The 17,757-nt window shown below is 37.3% G+C and overlaps 3 protein-coding genes across 5 annotated transcripts in view; all 3 read left to right on the top strand.

The window, feature by feature from the left end:
• The first annotated feature begins 917 nt into the window (after positions 1-917).
• LOC120495130 (protein Bouncer-like) lies at positions 918-2,231 on the top strand. The gene is made up of 3 exons (XM_039694553.2): positions 918-1,117; positions 1,545-1,655; positions 1,746-2,231. The coding sequence occupies exons 1-3, from the start codon at positions 1,012-1,014 to the stop codon at positions 1,958-1,960; spliced, it is 432 nt and encodes a 143-aa protein (XP_039550487.1). The 5' UTR covers positions 918-1,011; the 3' UTR covers positions 1,961-2,231.
• A 160-nt stretch (positions 2,232-2,391) lies between these two features.
• Positions 2,392-10,999, top strand: LOC120495129 (nucleoporin SEH1). Its single transcript, XM_039694551.2, has 8 exons — positions 2,392-2,617; positions 2,754-2,804; positions 4,407-4,553; positions 4,928-5,139; positions 6,743-6,841; positions 6,944-7,084; positions 8,180-8,334; positions 10,267-10,999. The coding sequence occupies exons 1-8, from the start codon at positions 2,507-2,509 to the stop codon at positions 10,413-10,415; spliced, it is 1,065 nt and encodes a 354-aa protein (XP_039550485.2). The 5' UTR covers positions 2,392-2,506; the 3' UTR covers positions 10,416-10,999.
• An 842-nt stretch (positions 11,000-11,841) lies between these two features.
• cep192 (centrosomal protein 192) overlaps positions 11,842-17,757 on the top strand; it is a 32,907-nt gene continuing 26,991 nt past the window's right edge. For all 3 annotated transcript variants that reach the window (XM_039694466.2, XM_039694467.2, XM_039694464.2), the window contains exons 1-7: positions 11,842-12,040; positions 12,699-12,913; positions 15,063-15,173; positions 15,489-15,643; positions 15,823-15,884; positions 17,336-17,480; positions 17,592-17,704. In XM_039694466.2, coding sequence (XP_039550400.2) covers positions 12,729-12,913; positions 15,063-15,173; positions 15,489-15,643; positions 15,823-15,884; positions 17,336-17,480; positions 17,592-17,704 — 771 coding nt within the window. In that variant the 5' untranslated portion in view covers positions 11,842-12,040; positions 12,699-12,728. The remainder of the gene's footprint in view (positions 12,041-12,698; positions 12,914-15,062; positions 15,174-15,488; positions 15,644-15,822; positions 15,885-17,335; positions 17,481-17,591; positions 17,705-17,757) is intronic.

Raw genomic sequence — 17,757 nt, 5'->3', positions numbered from 1 at the left:
CCCTCTGCAACCAGTTACACAAGCACATCCTTTTGGAGATACAAAAATTTTAGACCCACCAGTTAACAAGTTATAGAGTTCTGCAGCTGAACAAGATAAAGCTTTCACACATGATACTGCCCTGCTAAAAAAAACTATAGCAACCATTACAGAAATTCTATTGGATTTAATGGTTGTAATGGGAATTAGTTGTCTCTGAATTATAGTGGTCTCTGTAGATAAATGTGTTGGGTTCTATTGTTGGGGGCATTAAACCCTAATGGAATATGTCCCAAACATACTTCAAAAAAGAATTCTGTGGTGGATTATGTGGTAAAAGCCAATGGTTCCTATTGGTATTTTAATAGAAACCATTTGAATTTCTGTGATGGTTTCCAATTTTTTTAAACTGGTCTGATGTTCTGTCCTTGTCTAAAGAAATAATTTTACACACTCATCATGCTTAATGTTTTCTTATCAAGTTGAACACAAGCATGAAATTCATCAGTATCAGTAAAATTCACCTACATAAATGTATTTCACAGCACTTCAGCTTTTATCGCCTCGGTAAACACGTAACAAGCCTTGCATTTTATGATCATCAGCTTTGTTGCATTATATTTACTTCACCAGGCGATGGTGCTGCAATTTCTATCTGAATAAGGCTCAGGCTTCGAATAACGAACCATTTTCGACACTCGAAACGCTTCGGTCACTACAAATAGGCCTACCATATGGTTAGTTTTATAAGATTAATTTTCGTAAAGGCAGGCCTTAGACCGTCCAATTGATGTAGATAGCCTATAGGTTTTCCAAACAGGCTTTAATGTGATTAATAAGAGAACGTGGATTTAGTTGATGTTCACGTGCTCCACGAGACCAGCTGCTTCCAATAAATGGTTAATAAGATAATGCTTTTATCCCCCTCACACGTCGTAGTGCATTGTACAACACAATCCTCAGTCGTAGGCGATTGGGTAATCTGGCTGTCTGTTTGGTAGTGCTTGTTTGTAAAGACCATATCCATTTCAAATGGCTGCGTTCACCTTTATGGGTTCATCTACTCCTAAAACTCATTTAAACATGAGAGGAAATATTTTAACTGCCTCTGTGATTTTGATGTCTTTGTTTTTATTGGGTAAGTCTATTTCCATTTAGTCTATAATGCTTTGTTCAAATCAAAGATGGATTGAAACACTTATTTTCATACAGCATTTTAAAAATCACATGAGTGTGATTATTAGTTTGAGTAGCCTAGCCCTAGGCTATGTATAATATGAGTTTAATGGATACCATTTTTCACATTATGTAATTTGGTACCACATGTGCAAAAGTTATGATTTGTGCCATTATAACTAAGGAACTCTGATGTAAAAAGTTGTTGCATTAACTTGGGTGCAATCAACTTGAATGTTATGTAGCTTCAACTTAAATTACATTAAACTGACTTGAGTTGTAAAACGTTTAAATTGATCAGCTTATTCTTAAAGTTACGTTAACATGTCATGCTGATCTTTCTTTGTGTGTGTGCACTACACCATTTAAAAGTAGTATTTTGTTTGCAGGACAATCACTTGAGTGCTTTCGGTGTGATCTTGGATTCTGGGATCTGTGTTACACTACAAAGACAAACTGCAGTGAGAATGAGTTGTGTTATGTGGGAACTGGTAAAGCAGGTAAATTATGCCGATGTTCAGTTTTTGCCGTATTCTTTTGGCAAACCAGTCTCCCTCTGTTACTCTGCCTAACTTTGCCTTCTTTTTCAGCTTCTGTCCTGGATATAAAGGTGATGGGTTGTCTTCCCATGGAGGAATGTAACAAGACAACATATGTAGAGTTTCTTCCCAACAAGACCTTGTACACCATGAAGACCACTTGTTGTGAGGAAGACTTCTGCAACTCTGCCCACGCAGTTCAGATGTCCATAGCTCCTCTCTTGCTCACCATCCTTCTCATTGCCCAGATGATGGGTGTGTTTTGATGTGCTGGTTTTTTTCAACTTGACAAATTCTATTTGTAATAAGGGATTGAAAGCTTTTTCATGTTTACACTTGTTCATGTAGGCTACTATTACTGTTCATTTTACTGTGAATAACCTAAAACAGCCTGCCTTCATGCCAGAGCACGTTTGGATAGTGTTTCTTAGTTTTTGTTCATCCAAAAAGAGGAAATATTACAGAATATATTTATAAATGCATGTTTTCTTAACACATTTTTGCGGTTTTACCTTTAAATAAATGAAGTCAAACATTCATGGTTTCCTGTCTTGTTGTACGGTCATGACCACGTCCTATAGAGGGCGCTACTTAACTAATGTTGCGCTGTCTTACTGCGCATGCTCCTATTGACGCTGATCTTCACATCATCCTCTTAAACACTTAAACTGATCTTAGTGTGTAAAGATCTTAGAACGGATGCTTCCTGTGTCACATGTGAGTGGACCGGTTGCAACCTTACGTTTAAAAAGTGGGCAAGTGTGTACTGTTTACGTCCCGCGTGCCAGGAAGAATCTAGCAGACAATAAAGTATGTTTGTCGCGCGCAGCATCGCAGCTGATCATAAAGATCTGATCCACGATGTTTCATATGATTTTCACGGCCGAAGAATGGCGACGTGTTCCAGCGACCAAAGCATTAAGGTAAATTATTTCTGACACCACTATGGCCTGCTGAAGTTGGTTTACATTGCATGCTCGTTAACCACATCTGTTACAATGTAGACTTGAATCTCACCAGAAGTGTGCCAATTATTTACTTATTTAATGTTTCTCCTAGGTGTGGGACAAGGGGGATAGTGGAGAATGGAACTGCACAGCCAGCTGGAAAGTAGGTCTTGCCCTAAACTAAAAGTGATTTTCAACCTAGGGTCCTGGGACCATATGAAGTATTTAAATGAGTAAATTAAATGAAAATGCTGTAAATTAAAATGCAATTACTTATGATTGGAATCATGTTACTCCATACACTTCCCCTTTTAACGAGGAACCATTGTGCCTTTTTCAAAGTCTTGGTTTGTTTTTGGGGTGTACTAGAATAGGTTTTCATTCTTGAATGTTCAAAAATGCAATCTTTTTTTTTTTTTTTTTTTTTACATATTTTACATTGTTGCAGCTCTCTTCCCAGCCTGTTTTTAACCCTGTAGTTCCTGACTGTGTGAAATTTCTCCAAAGCCACTTGAAGGCTAGCCACTAGCCAGACTTTGACACTGACTGCAGAATGTCTGGACTCCATAGCAGCTTCCATTACCCGTGTATGACTGACGTGTAAAGCAACCAGTCAGAGTTTTAGTTTTGCGTCATGTTTAGTTGTGTGAAAATGTAACAATGTCCCTACAACAAGTGTGTAAAGCTCTTGGGTGTATAGTTGCAAACTTTACATACTTTTTTCAGTGTTTTATTTGATCCTGATAAGCGCTCATTGTCACGGTTGTAAACACGACACTGTTCTTCCATGAGAGGGTTTGGCATCATGGCATCTTTGTTTCCAGGCGTACTGTTAAAGAACGTGATGTGTTAAAGGGATACTCACCATTTTTTCATATCGAACTATGTTATTCCCTTAACTAAGACGAGTTGATACAATACCTCGGTCGTCTCAGTGCGTGCACTCAATCTCTCTGGTGCGCGTGACACTTTGATAGCACTTAACTAGCCCAGTTCATTCAATATGGGCCAAGCAGAGAGGCGACCAAACACCTCCACGTTTTCCCTATTTAAATACAGTTACACAAGTAGAGTAACTCAACCAAGAATGGTGACACAAAATAAAACGTTGCGCTTTTCTAAGCGTGTAAAGTGGATAACTATATTGTATGGCGGAATACCATAGCAAGTGGGAGCACTTCGACTCGGCGCAGTAATATCATCACTCCTGAAAAGTCCTCTCCCCCTCTCACTCTCTGGAGTGATGATATTACTGCGCCGAGTCGAAGTGCGCCATACAATATAGTTATCCACTTTACACGATTAATAAAGCGCAGCGTTTTATTTTGTGTCACCGTCCTAGGTTGAGTTACACTGCTCGAGTAACTGTATTTAAATCGGGAAAACGTGGAGGTGTTTGGTCGCTTCTCTGCTTGGCCCATATTGACTGAACTGGGCTAGTTAAGTGCTATCAAAGTGTCTCGCGCGCCAGAGCGATTGGGGGAATATCGTAGTTTAGTATGAAAAAAGAAAAACGGTGGAGTATCCCTTTAAGGAAAACAAGCAGCTTTGGCTTTACAGTTCAACTGAAATATATAAAATGGTGGTGTCCTAGAAATATGGTGGTGCCTTTGGGTCAAACAGGTTGAGAGCCACTGCCATAAGATCACCCCAAATTGTAATTAAACACTTTTCAGCATCATGAATATTTGAATACTTCTAGGATTGGTTGTTATTGGGGTGCATTGGGTTTTGGACTGTAATTTGACAAACTGTTGTTTTGTAGACTCACAGCGGCTCAGTTTGGCGAGTGACCTGGGCCCATCCAGAGTTTGGACAGGTGTTGGCGTCCTGCTCCTTTGACCGTACTGCCATAGTGTGGGAGGAGATTGTGGGAGAGTCCAATGACAAACAACGAGGGCAAAGCCACTGGGTAAATAAGATTCGAATTGGCATTTGCCTTTTATCAGTTGATTCCTGCGCTTTATCAAAGAGCCATTTCTAACTTGAATGTGCGAGGCTTCCCGTGTCAGTTATTTTAGCTGTACAAAAACAGTCTGTTAGGCTGTTTGATATTGCGGTGTGGTATTTATCATATTATTTTAATTTATCATAACCTTAAACAGGTTCGTAGTGCAAATAGATTTACTGTTTAATGCATTTTGTCTTGTAGTTGTTTAGCCTAGTTCTTGCAATAATAACATGGGCAAGGCACAGAATCAGTTTATTCTATTCCGAACATAGGTTGTTTATTACTTTAGGACTCTGAAAATGTCAGCATCAGTGTCTCCCCTGTTCTCACATCAGATCAAGAGAACCACACTTGTGGACAGTCGGACATCTGTGACCGATGTGAAGTTTGCCCCGAAGCACATGGGCTTGATGCTGACCACATGTTCTGCTGACGGGGTGGTGCGAATCTACGAGGCCCCTGACGTGATGAACCTGAGCCAGTGGTCCCTGCAACACGAGATCTCGTCCAAACTCTCCTGCTCCTGCATCTCGTGGAACCCCTCCAAGTGAGAGCGCACTGATGAGAGATATACACAACTACAACATAGTCACAGTCGTGCATGTTACACAGTCAGGAGACTCACAGAGTTCTCATTTGTTTCTTATCATGTTTAAATGGTTTTGAAGCGTTTTTAGGAATAAGAGCGTGATCATATAATGTGACGCTAGCCAAAGGATCATGGGAAAAAATGGATGTTGCGTTACATATTTTTAACATGTTAAACTGAAAAAAAAATTGTCTCCGTTAACGCGTTAATTTTGTCAGCCCTTTTATTGTTATTATTACTTTGAGGTACAATAGAAATGTATTTCTGTCTCAATTTTAAGTTAAAGGAGTAGTTCACTTTAAAAAAAAAAAAACTTTTGCTGATAATTTACTCACCCCCATGTCATCCAAGACGTCCATGTCTTTCTTTCTTCAGGCGAAAAGAAATTTAGGTTTTTGATGAAAACATTCCAGGATTTTTCTCCATATAATGGACTTCAATGGGAACCGGATGGTTCAAGGTCCAAAAGATAGTGTTAATAACAGTTTCAGATGCAGCTTCAAATGTCTTTAAACGATATCAGACGATGAATAAGGGTCTTATCATGCGAAACGATCGGTTATTTCAAAACTTATTCCAAAAATGTAACTTTTCTAAGGACAAATGCTAGCCTTGCTATATTCTCTGAGCCGCGTTTGTAACGTCACGTCATACGTAATTACGTTCAAAAGGTCACGGGCGACGTAGCCGGAAGTACAGAATCAAAATCGTCCGACATCGTTGTTTTTCCTTTTAATTCCTTTTTTTTGTAAACGGTGTTTGAGCTAGTTTGCACGTTCAACCTATGCGTTCAACTTGTAAACACTGACTCTGTACTTTCGGCTACGTCGCCCGTGACCTTTTGAACGTAATTACGTAATACGTGACGTTGCAAACGCGCCTCACAGAATAGAGCAAGGCTAGCATTTGTCCTTAGAAAAGTTACATTTTTGGAATAAGTTTTGAAATAACCGATCGTTTCGCATGATAAGACCCTTATTCATCGTCTGATATCGTTTAAAGACATTTGAAGCTGCATCTGAAACAGTTATTAACTGTCTTTTGGACCTTGAACCATCCGGTTCCCATTGAAGTCCATTATATGGAGAAAAATCCTGGAATGTTTTCATCAAAAACCTAAATTTCTTTTCGACTGAGGAAAGAAAGACATGGACATCTTGGATGACATGGGGGTGAGTAAATTATCAGCAAAAGTTTTTTCAAAAGTGAACTAATCCTTTAATGTATACTGAATGTAAAAGTCATTGAAATAGACTTTCACAAAAGGGTGAAACCTCTGTCTTCTCATTAGATCTTGGCTGCAAATATCACAGATGTTCTACATGCTTGTCAACAGTAACATCAAATTTAATAGATGTTCAGCTACATTTCCAACAAGATTCTTTTGGTTTTCAAGACCTCTCAGGCCACTTTGAGACTGTATTGTCCTAGCAAGTTGAATCAATAAAGGCACATGTTTGATTACTTAAAGGTTCACCCAAAAATTAAATCTTTTTGTCATTTACTCGCATTAATTTGGGGTAAACTGATCATTTAAGATATTTTTCTTTTGTCTCTACAGTTCTCGAGCTCACGCCCCTATGATTGCAGTGGGGAGTGATGACAGCAATGTGACGTATGGCGGCAAGGTTCAGATATACGAGTATAATGACGTTACAAGGTTTGCCTTCAAATCATTTTGTATCCTAGTTCATCCAGCAAAAACTCACATCCCCACAGGTTAAATATGTAAGTTTTAATTTATCTTTTTTGATGGTTGTAGGAAATATGTCAAAGCGGAGACACTGATGACAGTTACAGATGCGGTACATGATATTGCATTCGCTCCAAATCTGGGCCGGTCTTTCCACGTGCTTGCTATTGCCACCAAAGACGTTCGCATCTTCAAACTGGTTCCACTTCGGTGAGAGAAATTAAGCCAAATAAGTATTACAGTAGATTCTCATCTTGTGTAATGATGGCATGAATTTTTCTTTATTATTCTAAAACTGCCTTTCCACCATCTCCAGTATTAGCATAATATTGTCACATTTCACCCCCAGTGGTCTTAAAGCAGCCGTTACCCTCAGCTTTTTCACCATTTCAAAATCAATGATTTCAATGAATATATCGAGTGTATCCACATTAAACAAATGGCTTCCTGATATGTCTGAAGGAGAAACTGTAGGTTTTCTTGGGGTTGTTCGGGGTTTGTTGTTGCTCTGATCACAGAAAGAGATGTCACTGCCATTACCATTTACATTAATTTTAGGAACTGCACAAATAAATCATTTGTAATGAATACTGCGATATTCCATAAAAATAAGATTTGTCCATTTTGACATCCCAGTGACTTAACCTTTCAGAAATGTTGATAATGTTTCAGTGGAAAAATGCTGGTAATGCTGACCTCACATTCATAGTTATGATTACAATACATCAAATTCGGATGGTTGCATACAATCTAGCCACAGAAGTTAAAATATGTAAATGCGTCTGAAGCTTGAGTCCAATCAGAAATGTACGCATATGGTCAGAACTCCACGTAGCTCCTGGACTATTCATTGAAAATTATTGAATTTCGGTCTGTCGTTGGAGAGTGTGGAAAATATCAGGACTGCAATGCTAAAATAAATAAAAAGATGTGTAGTTTTGAAAAAGTTCCTTTCAGAATTCCACTCCACTCAGAGTTATTTGGTTTCAAAATATTTTAATTGTATGCCAATAGACCTTATTCAGAGCAGAGCCATGACAGGTATAAAAGCAAGGCTGTGAGGGATAGACTTGCCTATTTTCAATGGCATCTACTATAAAAACCTCCTAGATCACTTATAATTTCCCACTGCTCATGTTCATCAGCTGAACAGTCCAAAAACACATTGAGTAACAGGACAACCCATTGAAGAGATGTCTATCCCTCACTGCGTCACTTTCGTTCCTGTTAAAAATCAAAGGTGGCGCTGCTGTGAATAAGGTCTATAGATTTACCACAATTTGCATGCCTCTTTTTGACTAACAGAAAGGACAGCTCTTCGTCGGCGCCCACTAAATTCGAGGTGCAGGTGCTGGCCCAGTTTGACAGTCATAACTCTCAGGTGTGGCGCGTCAGTTGGAACATCACCAGTACAATTCTGGCCTCCTCTGGTGATGATGGCTGTGTGAGACTGTGGAAAGGTGAGTGTTTGCAAGAATTTGTAATTGCAATGATCATGTATGCAACTACTAGAATATTAACGTCAGCATTGATTTAGTCCATCAGGAATTGATTGAATGGTTGTGGTTTGCAATTTCTATGATCGCATGTGAGGCCATGTTTACAACTGGTATTAAAGGAGTAGTTCACTTTTCAAAAAACTTTTGCTGATAATTTACTCACCCCCATGTCATCCAAGATATCCACGTCTTTCTTTCTTCAGTCGAAAAGAAACTAAGGTTTTTGATGAAAATATTCCAGGATTCCAAAATGAAGGAATCTTTTTCTGAGTCAATTTGTTTGTTTCGTTAGTTGAATGAACCAAATGACTCTGAAAAAGATTCGTTCATTTTGTTGAACGAGTTCGAACAGGACAGTCACAAATGTGCGTCACAGAACAGAGCAAGGCGAGCATTTGAGCTTATAAAACTTTGTTATTTATTAAATGAGAGATCGTTTCGCTTGATAAGACCCTTGTTCATCGTCTGGAATCGTTTAAAGCCCTTTGAACAGTTTGCAGTTTGCACTGAAATTGTCTTTTGGACCTTGAACCGTTTGGTTCCCATTGATGTCCATTATATGGAGAAAATCCTGGTTTTGTTTTCATCAAAAACCTTAATTTCTTTTCGACTGAAGAAAGAAAGACATGGACATCTTGGATGACATGGGGGTGAGTAAATTATCAGCAAAAGTTTTTTCAAAAGTGAACTACTCCTTTAAGATGCATTTTGGTCGATGGGATCACAAGAAGATCAGCAAACCAAACCATCAATCAAACCTAAAGTGGGACGATAATAAGTTTTTGCGGGACATTTCAACTCTAAAACATACCCTGAAACTGTTATGTAATGTCTGTCTAACTTAATAAAAACATGTGTATTCTGTCTTTCAGCTGATTAAAAATTATTTGTTCTTTAGTCCCTTCCAGAAAAAAAAAATGTCATTTAAATTCAGCATCACTTGAGCCCAAAGGCAGTGGGCTTCATGCAGATCACTATTTTAGAAACATTTCTAAACTAAAATCCAACAAAATAAACCATGAACAAATAAAATATAAAAGCAACATGAAATTAGATAGTCTTATATATTAAGAACCAAAAACTTTCATATTTTTAGAATGGATGTGAATTATAACCACCACAGCATGCAACAGGTTAAACAACAACAGATAAATTCTATTAAATTAAATTTTTAATTGACCGAATTATCCATTTGTTTTCTGACAGGGAACACATGGTACGAATCACCGCTCCACATTTTGACTGACAGCAGTCACAACCTATTTTTGACCGCGTTTACCTTTCTTTTCAACCATTGGATAGGATATAAAAAACAGCTGTTGTATTTGTACTTATGATGAAGCGCTCGCTGCAAAATAATAAATAAAATGCTTTCTTAAAAAGCCAAAATAACACATGGACGTTTTCTTAATGATAATTAAAACCAATAGACTGATGAAAATGCGGGACAAGGGGTAAAAATGCTGTGTTGTACAACGCAAAGCGAGACAGGTGGTCACCTAGTAGAAGAGTGAGACACATTCCTGTTTACACTTGGGATGTTTTAATCCGTCTCTTTTGTCAGATTACGTTTTAGACCCTGTTTATGCCTGTATTTAGCGTGGTCTACTTGTATATACTTAATATACTTGTTAATACCGGATGTAAACAGGGCCTAAGTGACATGTCTTCCCCTCCTGCCAGTAAATGTGTCATAAGAGAAGGAATGTTGCTGCAAGAGGGAGAAGTTAATTTGTTTAAAGCTTTCTGGGGCACATTCATTAAAAAATAAATAAATAAAATATATGTACAGATAAATCATTTATAATTACTGCAGTTAACAATTAAGAATTTTCCATTTTGATTTCATGGTGAATGTTTTAATTTGCCTTTTTCTTTTTCACATTTCACCAGCAAATTACATGTCCAATTGGAAATGCACTAGTATTCTGAAGGGAGATGGCAGTCCAGTATATGGGTCATCTGGTCAGCCTGGGTCTCTGAGTGCCGTCCTGGGCTCTGCTTCTGCACAGAGTGCTTTAAACGGGGCCACTGGACGATAGATGCCTTTCTACAGTACCACCCTGAGGAAATCTGGAGCTGAGCACTTCTATGATTCGGGACTTCACACTGAGACCAACTGATTGTGCTTGCTGGACATGTGACAAGACTGGCACTTAACATGGGTCCATTATTTTGAACTGCCTTTAAGGAATGATCTCTGTTTACTTTTCTTTCTATCTGTATTATTATGGTTTACTATGATCTGAATGAATTCTGTGGAAAAAAAAATCATGGCTTTCAGAATTGTTATATTGTCATCCTTAAATGGATGCTAATGCCTTGATCACAAAAGGGACTCTACATTTTATTTCTGTTCTATTTTGTCACATCGTCGACATTATTAAGGAAAAAATATGCTGGCATTATTACACTGCCAAAATGTCGTCTAATTGTCTTCACTCTTTTGTGTTACTGAATGAGACTAATATCTATACAGATAGTTGTCATAATCTGTATTGGACTGTTGTATTATGATGCAAGTGATTTAGTATTTTCTGTTTCATGGCCAAACGTTTCTTTAAAGAAAGATGCATACATAAAAAAGTGTGAATAAAAATACATTTAAAAAAGAAATATAGAAAATAACAAAAGAAAGAAAAAAACGATTAAAATTAATAAAAATATAAAATTTGTTTGGAGGTCATTTGTTCCTTTTCCTTAAAATCTAATTTATGTATATATATTTATTAAAATTAAAAGGGCAAGCTGTATTAAATACCTTTTTTTATATAGATTACACAGAAAAAAAATGATTAGGGCTTGAAATACTAAAACAATTTAGTGCCGAAGTAATGATATGGATCATGTAATTACTGACATTAAATTATTTTATATTTTAAGTGATCAAAAGAAATATTTTCTACAACTCTAATATTGTTATGGTGTATGATAACCAGATATAATGTACTGTATTTAGGAATCTTATGGCCTTGTGTGACGGTATTTATTTCCAGTCTTAATTTTATCAGGCTATTTAAATATGCCGTTTGGTGATTATTATGACCGTGTTTAGTAAGCAACTGTCATGTTAGGGTCCCACACAGCTGCTGTCTCAGCTGTTCTGTGGATCTGCTCCAGAGATTCATTCACCATCTCGTTCGTGTTAGTTTATAAGGAACGTCATTTTTAATAACGAAATATTTATTCATTAAAAAAAAAAAACGTTTTTTTAATTGTTTAATTTGAAGTCCAGCCAAGTCCTCATGCATTCAGAAATTATCTTCTGTACTATTATTACTACGCGTAAAGTATATATTTAACAGCATTATTTAGAACACATTTATGTATTAAAAGTGTTTGAAACAAACAGCTTCTTCATTCAAAACACCAACAAGTTGATTGGCAGGTGATTAAGCCACTCGTTGAATTCAGTTAGACAGAATTCTCCAATGAAAATTGCCGTTATGTCGAAGCCCCGCCCATGCAAAGAGAAACTAGAGGCGGGATTTTCTCTCGTAATGGCTTCACTTCATTGTCATACTTCGACTAACTCTTCTCAGAAAGCGGGGAGGTCGCTATAAAATCAACGTTTCTTCTTGTTATATGGATTATTGTTGTCTGTATTTGTTTAAAGTAGTCGAATTAACTTCCTTTATAAGGCACAAGTGCCGCTTTTCTCCTCATGGTAAGTTCTCCTCGAAACAAGATTCTTCTCAGCTGTTGCAAATCTTTTCCAGTGTTGTTGTCACGGTTTAGGTTTCCGCCAACGACTGGTCGAAGAAAGTAAGATTGAGCCCGAAAAAAACGTCTTTTTTTGTTTAAATGACATCTTAAGTGTCACTTTGTTTGCCTTTGTTGAACTGTTTAAGTCACACGGTTGAAGTGTTCGTATCATCATGGCCTTTACGGTTGCATGGGGTTTCTATGAATTAAGTTAAACAGCCCTTTTATCCTTATTCATCATGTCATTTTTAGGCAGTCCACCCGCAAACACTGTTATTCTGGTTTTAATAACGTACAACAGCGTTTGATGTGCAGTTAAAGTGGTTATTGAACTGATAAAGGTAATGTTTCTGATGACTGCAAACGCTATATGGAAAGAGACAGTCAAGTTTACGATGTTGCTTAATTATTAATTTATATTTATTTAAATGCAACATAAGTTAGCTGCCATGTCAACAGATGTCAGCTCAATCCGTGTAACAATATGAGTTACAAACATGTCCAGTAAACAAACTGGCACAGTATGACAATAATGTAATTTAGCACTGGTTCCCTATGGGAACTCACGAGTTCACTCTGCATGCCTGAAATATGCACTTCTTTTTTTTTTTTTTTTGCAGTCACTCCTCATGTGCTGAAGCCCTGTGTCAATGAGTCACACAGACATGGAGAACTTCCAAAACATTGAGGATGAGCCGTTTCCCAGCTTCCTTTCCAACGCCTCGCTGGGCAGTAGTGGCCGCTCCACTCTCAGCAACCTGACACTGGGCTCCACACTCGGGATGCCCATGGCAGCCTCTACCGTGGCTAAAATTAGACCTCCAGTAGACAACAGGTGGGAAACTTCTGCATTTAATCTCATGAATATTGTGACCATGTTGACTTCCTTAGTTTCTTGTTTGATAAACAGTGTTAAAAAGGGGTCCATCTCAAGTAGTCCAATAATTGTAAACTTGGATTTATTTGTTTGAGTGATTACATGCATTCATTGGTATTGTAAAACCACAGACAGGCCATTTTTGTGTAATGGCTTTCATCAAACAAACTACAATCAAAATTGTGATATGGCTTTGTGCGCTTATCAAATCTTTAGAGGCTATGATTTAAAGTAAGCATAAAATGGAGGTTGCAATAGTTTTTTCTTCCCTATTGTGACTCATCAACTTGTATCGACTCGGAAAAACAGGGCTTGACTTTGTCCATTGGGAATTGATTGGATTGAATTGTTTGCTATTGCTCATGTGAGTGACATGTCCCGCCCTCATGCCAGTAAATGTGTCATCAGAGCAGTTTTTTTGATTAAAGATTACACATGATTTTTTTTTTATAAAATAAAAAAAAATTCTTTATAAAAAAAATATGAATGGTCAGTTTTTGATTTCATGGTGATTAAGTAATATAGGTTTAGTTTCACAAGAAACTGTGGCACAGTAAATGTGCAAGACTGTCCTAAGTCTGATAAATGCCAAAGCTCAGTGCCCTTAAAGATGCCCTCTGGGATAAAAAATCAAATTATACACCATATTCCATACCAGATGGGGGCAGTATACCTCCAGAAAAATACCTCCGCGGCCGCGCGCACTCATGTCTTCAAACAACACGGGAGAGCGGGTCTCCCTCTCGCATATTAATCAGTAAAACTAATAGTAAAAGGTTGGAAAACCGCAGTTTCACGTGGATCATTTGGAGATTTTAAGAGATTAGAGACTAAATGAACAACATCTCAATACTAAATTATAAAGGCCGTCTCATAGACAAGCAGGAGCATTTCGACGATATGGGAAAATTAAAGCCCAGGCATTTTTAGTTTATGGTATTCGTTTTGTTCATGTTACATTTTTATCTTTAGTTTGAATTAATTTGACAGACAGCATTCCCTGATGTGGACCAAGCTAGCGTCTTTCAGAGCTGCCAACTCTCACAAATTCACCGTGAGACACACAACTTTTCACACTCTCTCAGGCCACATCCATTTTGTCATGCACAGAAAAGGACACAGAGATCGATCTCAGCTCTCAGATTCTGTTAATTTTATTACGCAATTCAAACAATAAATGCAGTTTTGGCGCTTGTAAATGTTAGACGACAGATCCCTAGCGCACGTGAACCGATCATCTCTACTAGCTAATGGTAAAAGAACATGAACACTGTTGAAAGATATGTTACAACTTACCAAAATGTATTCCTTATGCATAATATCGACCAATCATTTATTTAACTCATCCCTGAACTGAAATTTAGTAGTGGGCTGTATTTCCACATGACATCACGACATGACATCAGGTTCAAGTACACACAAGCCGGCGCGACTTACTCGTGTTACTGCAGTTTGGCTGGTGGTAACGTTGCCCGCCCGCATACCGCCTCCCATGGCCGAAACTGGTATTACGACACCTGCCGGGCCGGGGCTAGTAATTTAGCATGCTAATTTAGGTTGCATCTCGGCAGCACTATAACTTGTCAGTTTTTTAATGACATCATTGCACTTATTTCTTCTCATTCTTTTGATGTGTGTAGCTCATTTTTTTGGATATTTTTACCTCAATTATTGCATCTGGCACCTTTAACGCACACTAAATCCTCTACAGCCCCGTTCACAAGAAAGATGACTATATATATATATATATATATATATTGGAACAGGCCCTTAATCTCTGCAATGCATGCAGTTGAAGTTTAAGATTTTAACATGCATTTAGGAATGCAATGTGTGCCACTTTTGCTTCATCATTTCCAAAATACATTTGTGGACAGACGATTACAGCATTTCTTATTCTACATGTAATTGAGACATGTTTGTGAACTCTGTTGTGACCGAAGCTTAAAGATCTTCATGCAGTTTTACATCCATGGGTGGAGGGTCAAAAAATGCTATTTAGTGTTATGGTCACATGCTGCACATGTATTGCTGCTAACTGAAATGATTATACTGCCATTAAACACATACAAAGATAATTGAGGTTTTTATCATTTGTCCTTTTCAGAGTTACCGATGTCCAAGCATCATATTTAGAGGATGGACAATTTTCACTCATGCATTCCCAGAGGTCGGATGGAGGCAGGGAAAAATTTGTTCTCAGCATCAAAGAAGATTTGTAAGTGTTCAACAGCTGTTAGAATTGTGATAGACTGAAATGTCCAAGAAATCTGCCAGTATTTGCCATTTTTTTTAAGATTATTGTCTATTTCAGAATTGACTGCACTGCTAGTTTCCTTTTGTCTACAAACAACCTTTATGAACTTGTTTTTTTTATTGTAGGTTAAAATGCTTTCATTTTACAATTGAGTCTTAAGTTGTATTATGTAGAACTATATATATATATATATATATATTGTATCTGCCGTCAGCCAGTTATGAAACATTGAAGAAATTGGTTTCCCTCTCTCTCCTTTTTGAAATGTTTTTTTAGAGACAATGTAGATGACTTTGTTCCTGTGAATCGGTTCTCTGACCTGTTGGTGAATGTTAATTTGGATGAAACCGAATCTACTTCTGTTTCCAAAACCTCATCAGGAAGGGTGGCTCCACCTCTTGTGTCAGCTTCTGTTGCTCCACGGAATACAGGTACGTAATCTGCTGTTTTCCTTTTAGTTTTGGTTAAAGACTTGTCTTAAATTTAATGGCAGGCCTAATGATGTCTAATTGATGATGCTTTATTGACAAATTATTTGCAAAATAGTGGAGTTTGGGTAACTTGTTCAAGCTGAGAAAAGTATTTTGAAATATATTTTTTCTTTCATTAGACCTCTCAACTGGTCTACTGTCATTCTCTCATTTTGGAGACAAACAAACAATGGCAGATCAGGTACCCTTTTTTTATATGAAATGATAAATATAATATAAAAGAAGTAACAGATTATTGAACATTTTTAGACAAAATCTGAAAAATAAGAATTGCATGTGTTTTTTTTTTGAGTGTTGTTTTTCATACATCAGGCTTTTATGGCTCATATAATATGATTTAGAAGAATATGGAGCTCATACTCAAGCAGGAAAAAAAATCTAAATTCTGATATATTGTAATTTTAAATCCGTGAAATTGTTATAAAATTCATGTAATGGGTTTACTTTGTTCTTGGGTAAAAAATTATCTTCGGTGGTGGCGGACGAACAGTCACCCAAGCACACGGTACAAAGTACCCTACCTATGTGAACTGCGATACCAGTACTGACCAATAAAAATTTGTCAATACTGGTCTTACAGTACTGAAGAAACAGTTTGTAAGCGCAGAAACCATTTGTAGTTAGGCTTGCACAGCTGTTCAGCCGTACAACAATTGCATTACTTGGCACTACCCCACTATCATTTTGTTTTTTTATAGAAATTTAAAAAAAAAAACTTAATTTAGTTGGACAACAACGTTACAGTTATAAACAAAGCATCTGCTCTGCTTCATACAGAACAAGCTGCAGTGCAGCAAGAGACAGATTTGACTTATGAGAGGCAGCAGAGGATTTGGTGCGCAACAGATCCTAAGCGTCATTAGCAAATATCTTGTAAAATGTGTGGTCTGTACTGCCTCGTCCTATACACAGTGTGTGGTATTGCGAATACTATAGTGATCACAAAACAAAGTGCTTAGAACTATTTTATATTTAAAAATCACTTTCAATCAGATTTAATCGAGTGGTGTCCAACTTATTCTGACTACCTTAAATCCATCTGAATGCATTGTGTTCATGCGCTCGTGTCTGGGATTGGCTACAAATCTCAACACTGCAAAAAAATTGTTTATATAGAAACATTTGATGCTCTTCTTCAGAGTGCTCACACAAACACCCACAGGAACAATTTAAAGGTACCAGTACTGCAAAACAGCAGGTTTTTTCACATTAAATGATCAAAGATGCATTTTAGTGGCCGCACTGAGTAAACACTGGGTAAACGGGTAAACACTGTTTAAATTTAACTCTCAGTTGTTACTAACACGGTTCATAAATATAGAATGAAATATTTTTTAAATGCTTAGCTTTTTGATCAAAGCTCTAGGTTTAATTTTTTATTGCGTGCCCAAAACGTATAATGCAATGCAATGTAATGATGATTGAAAGACGTTTCCTCAAAAGCCTGATGTGTTATATTTGATACATAATTGCTTCACTGAGTGTTTGTCTTAAAATATACACTAACAATAGAAATATAAAGATTTCACACAACAGGTTATTCAGCAAAGTTTTGATCATGTTGTAAATTTACAGTAATTTGTGTCTCAAAATAAGATGCTGTAGGGTTAAGCTTTCTTCTGTTCTTCTTAGACCGCATTGCTCCCAGTGATGATGGAGGAAGAGGAGGGCTCGGCCAGTGAAGGGACAGGAAGTGAAAGGTGCTGTGGCAGCATCGCCAGCTTCCTGGCTAATGAGAAACTGATGTCTCTGGACAGCATGGACAGTGATATCACTGGTTGGTTAATTCAAGTTATATGTCCGAAAGAGCTCTAAAGGACCAAGATAAACATTAACAATGCAAAAATTTACTGTTAGTTTTAATTTGTTTTATTTTTATGTCCTCTAGATGATGATATTGACGTGAACCAACTCAATGATGAGGAATTGGAGCTGTACTTCAACAAGTTGATCCCACCTCCAATGCAGAGAGGCCGTGTGGAAGGACAAGAAATCTCTGTTGTGAGTTCTCTCTTTTGCTGGTTGTTTACAAAAACTTTTTTTTTTTTTTAAAT

The sequence above is a fragment of the Pimephales promelas genome, chromosome 12 (genome assembly GCF_988280905.1).
Source record: "Pimephales promelas chromosome 12, fPimPro1.hap1.1, whole genome shotgun sequence".
Lineage (NCBI taxonomy): Eukaryota > Metazoa > Chordata > Actinopteri > Cypriniformes > Leuciscidae > Pimephales > Pimephales promelas.
Note: the sequence above shows the minus strand (reverse complement) of the source record. Positions and strands in the feature narration are given on the sequence as shown.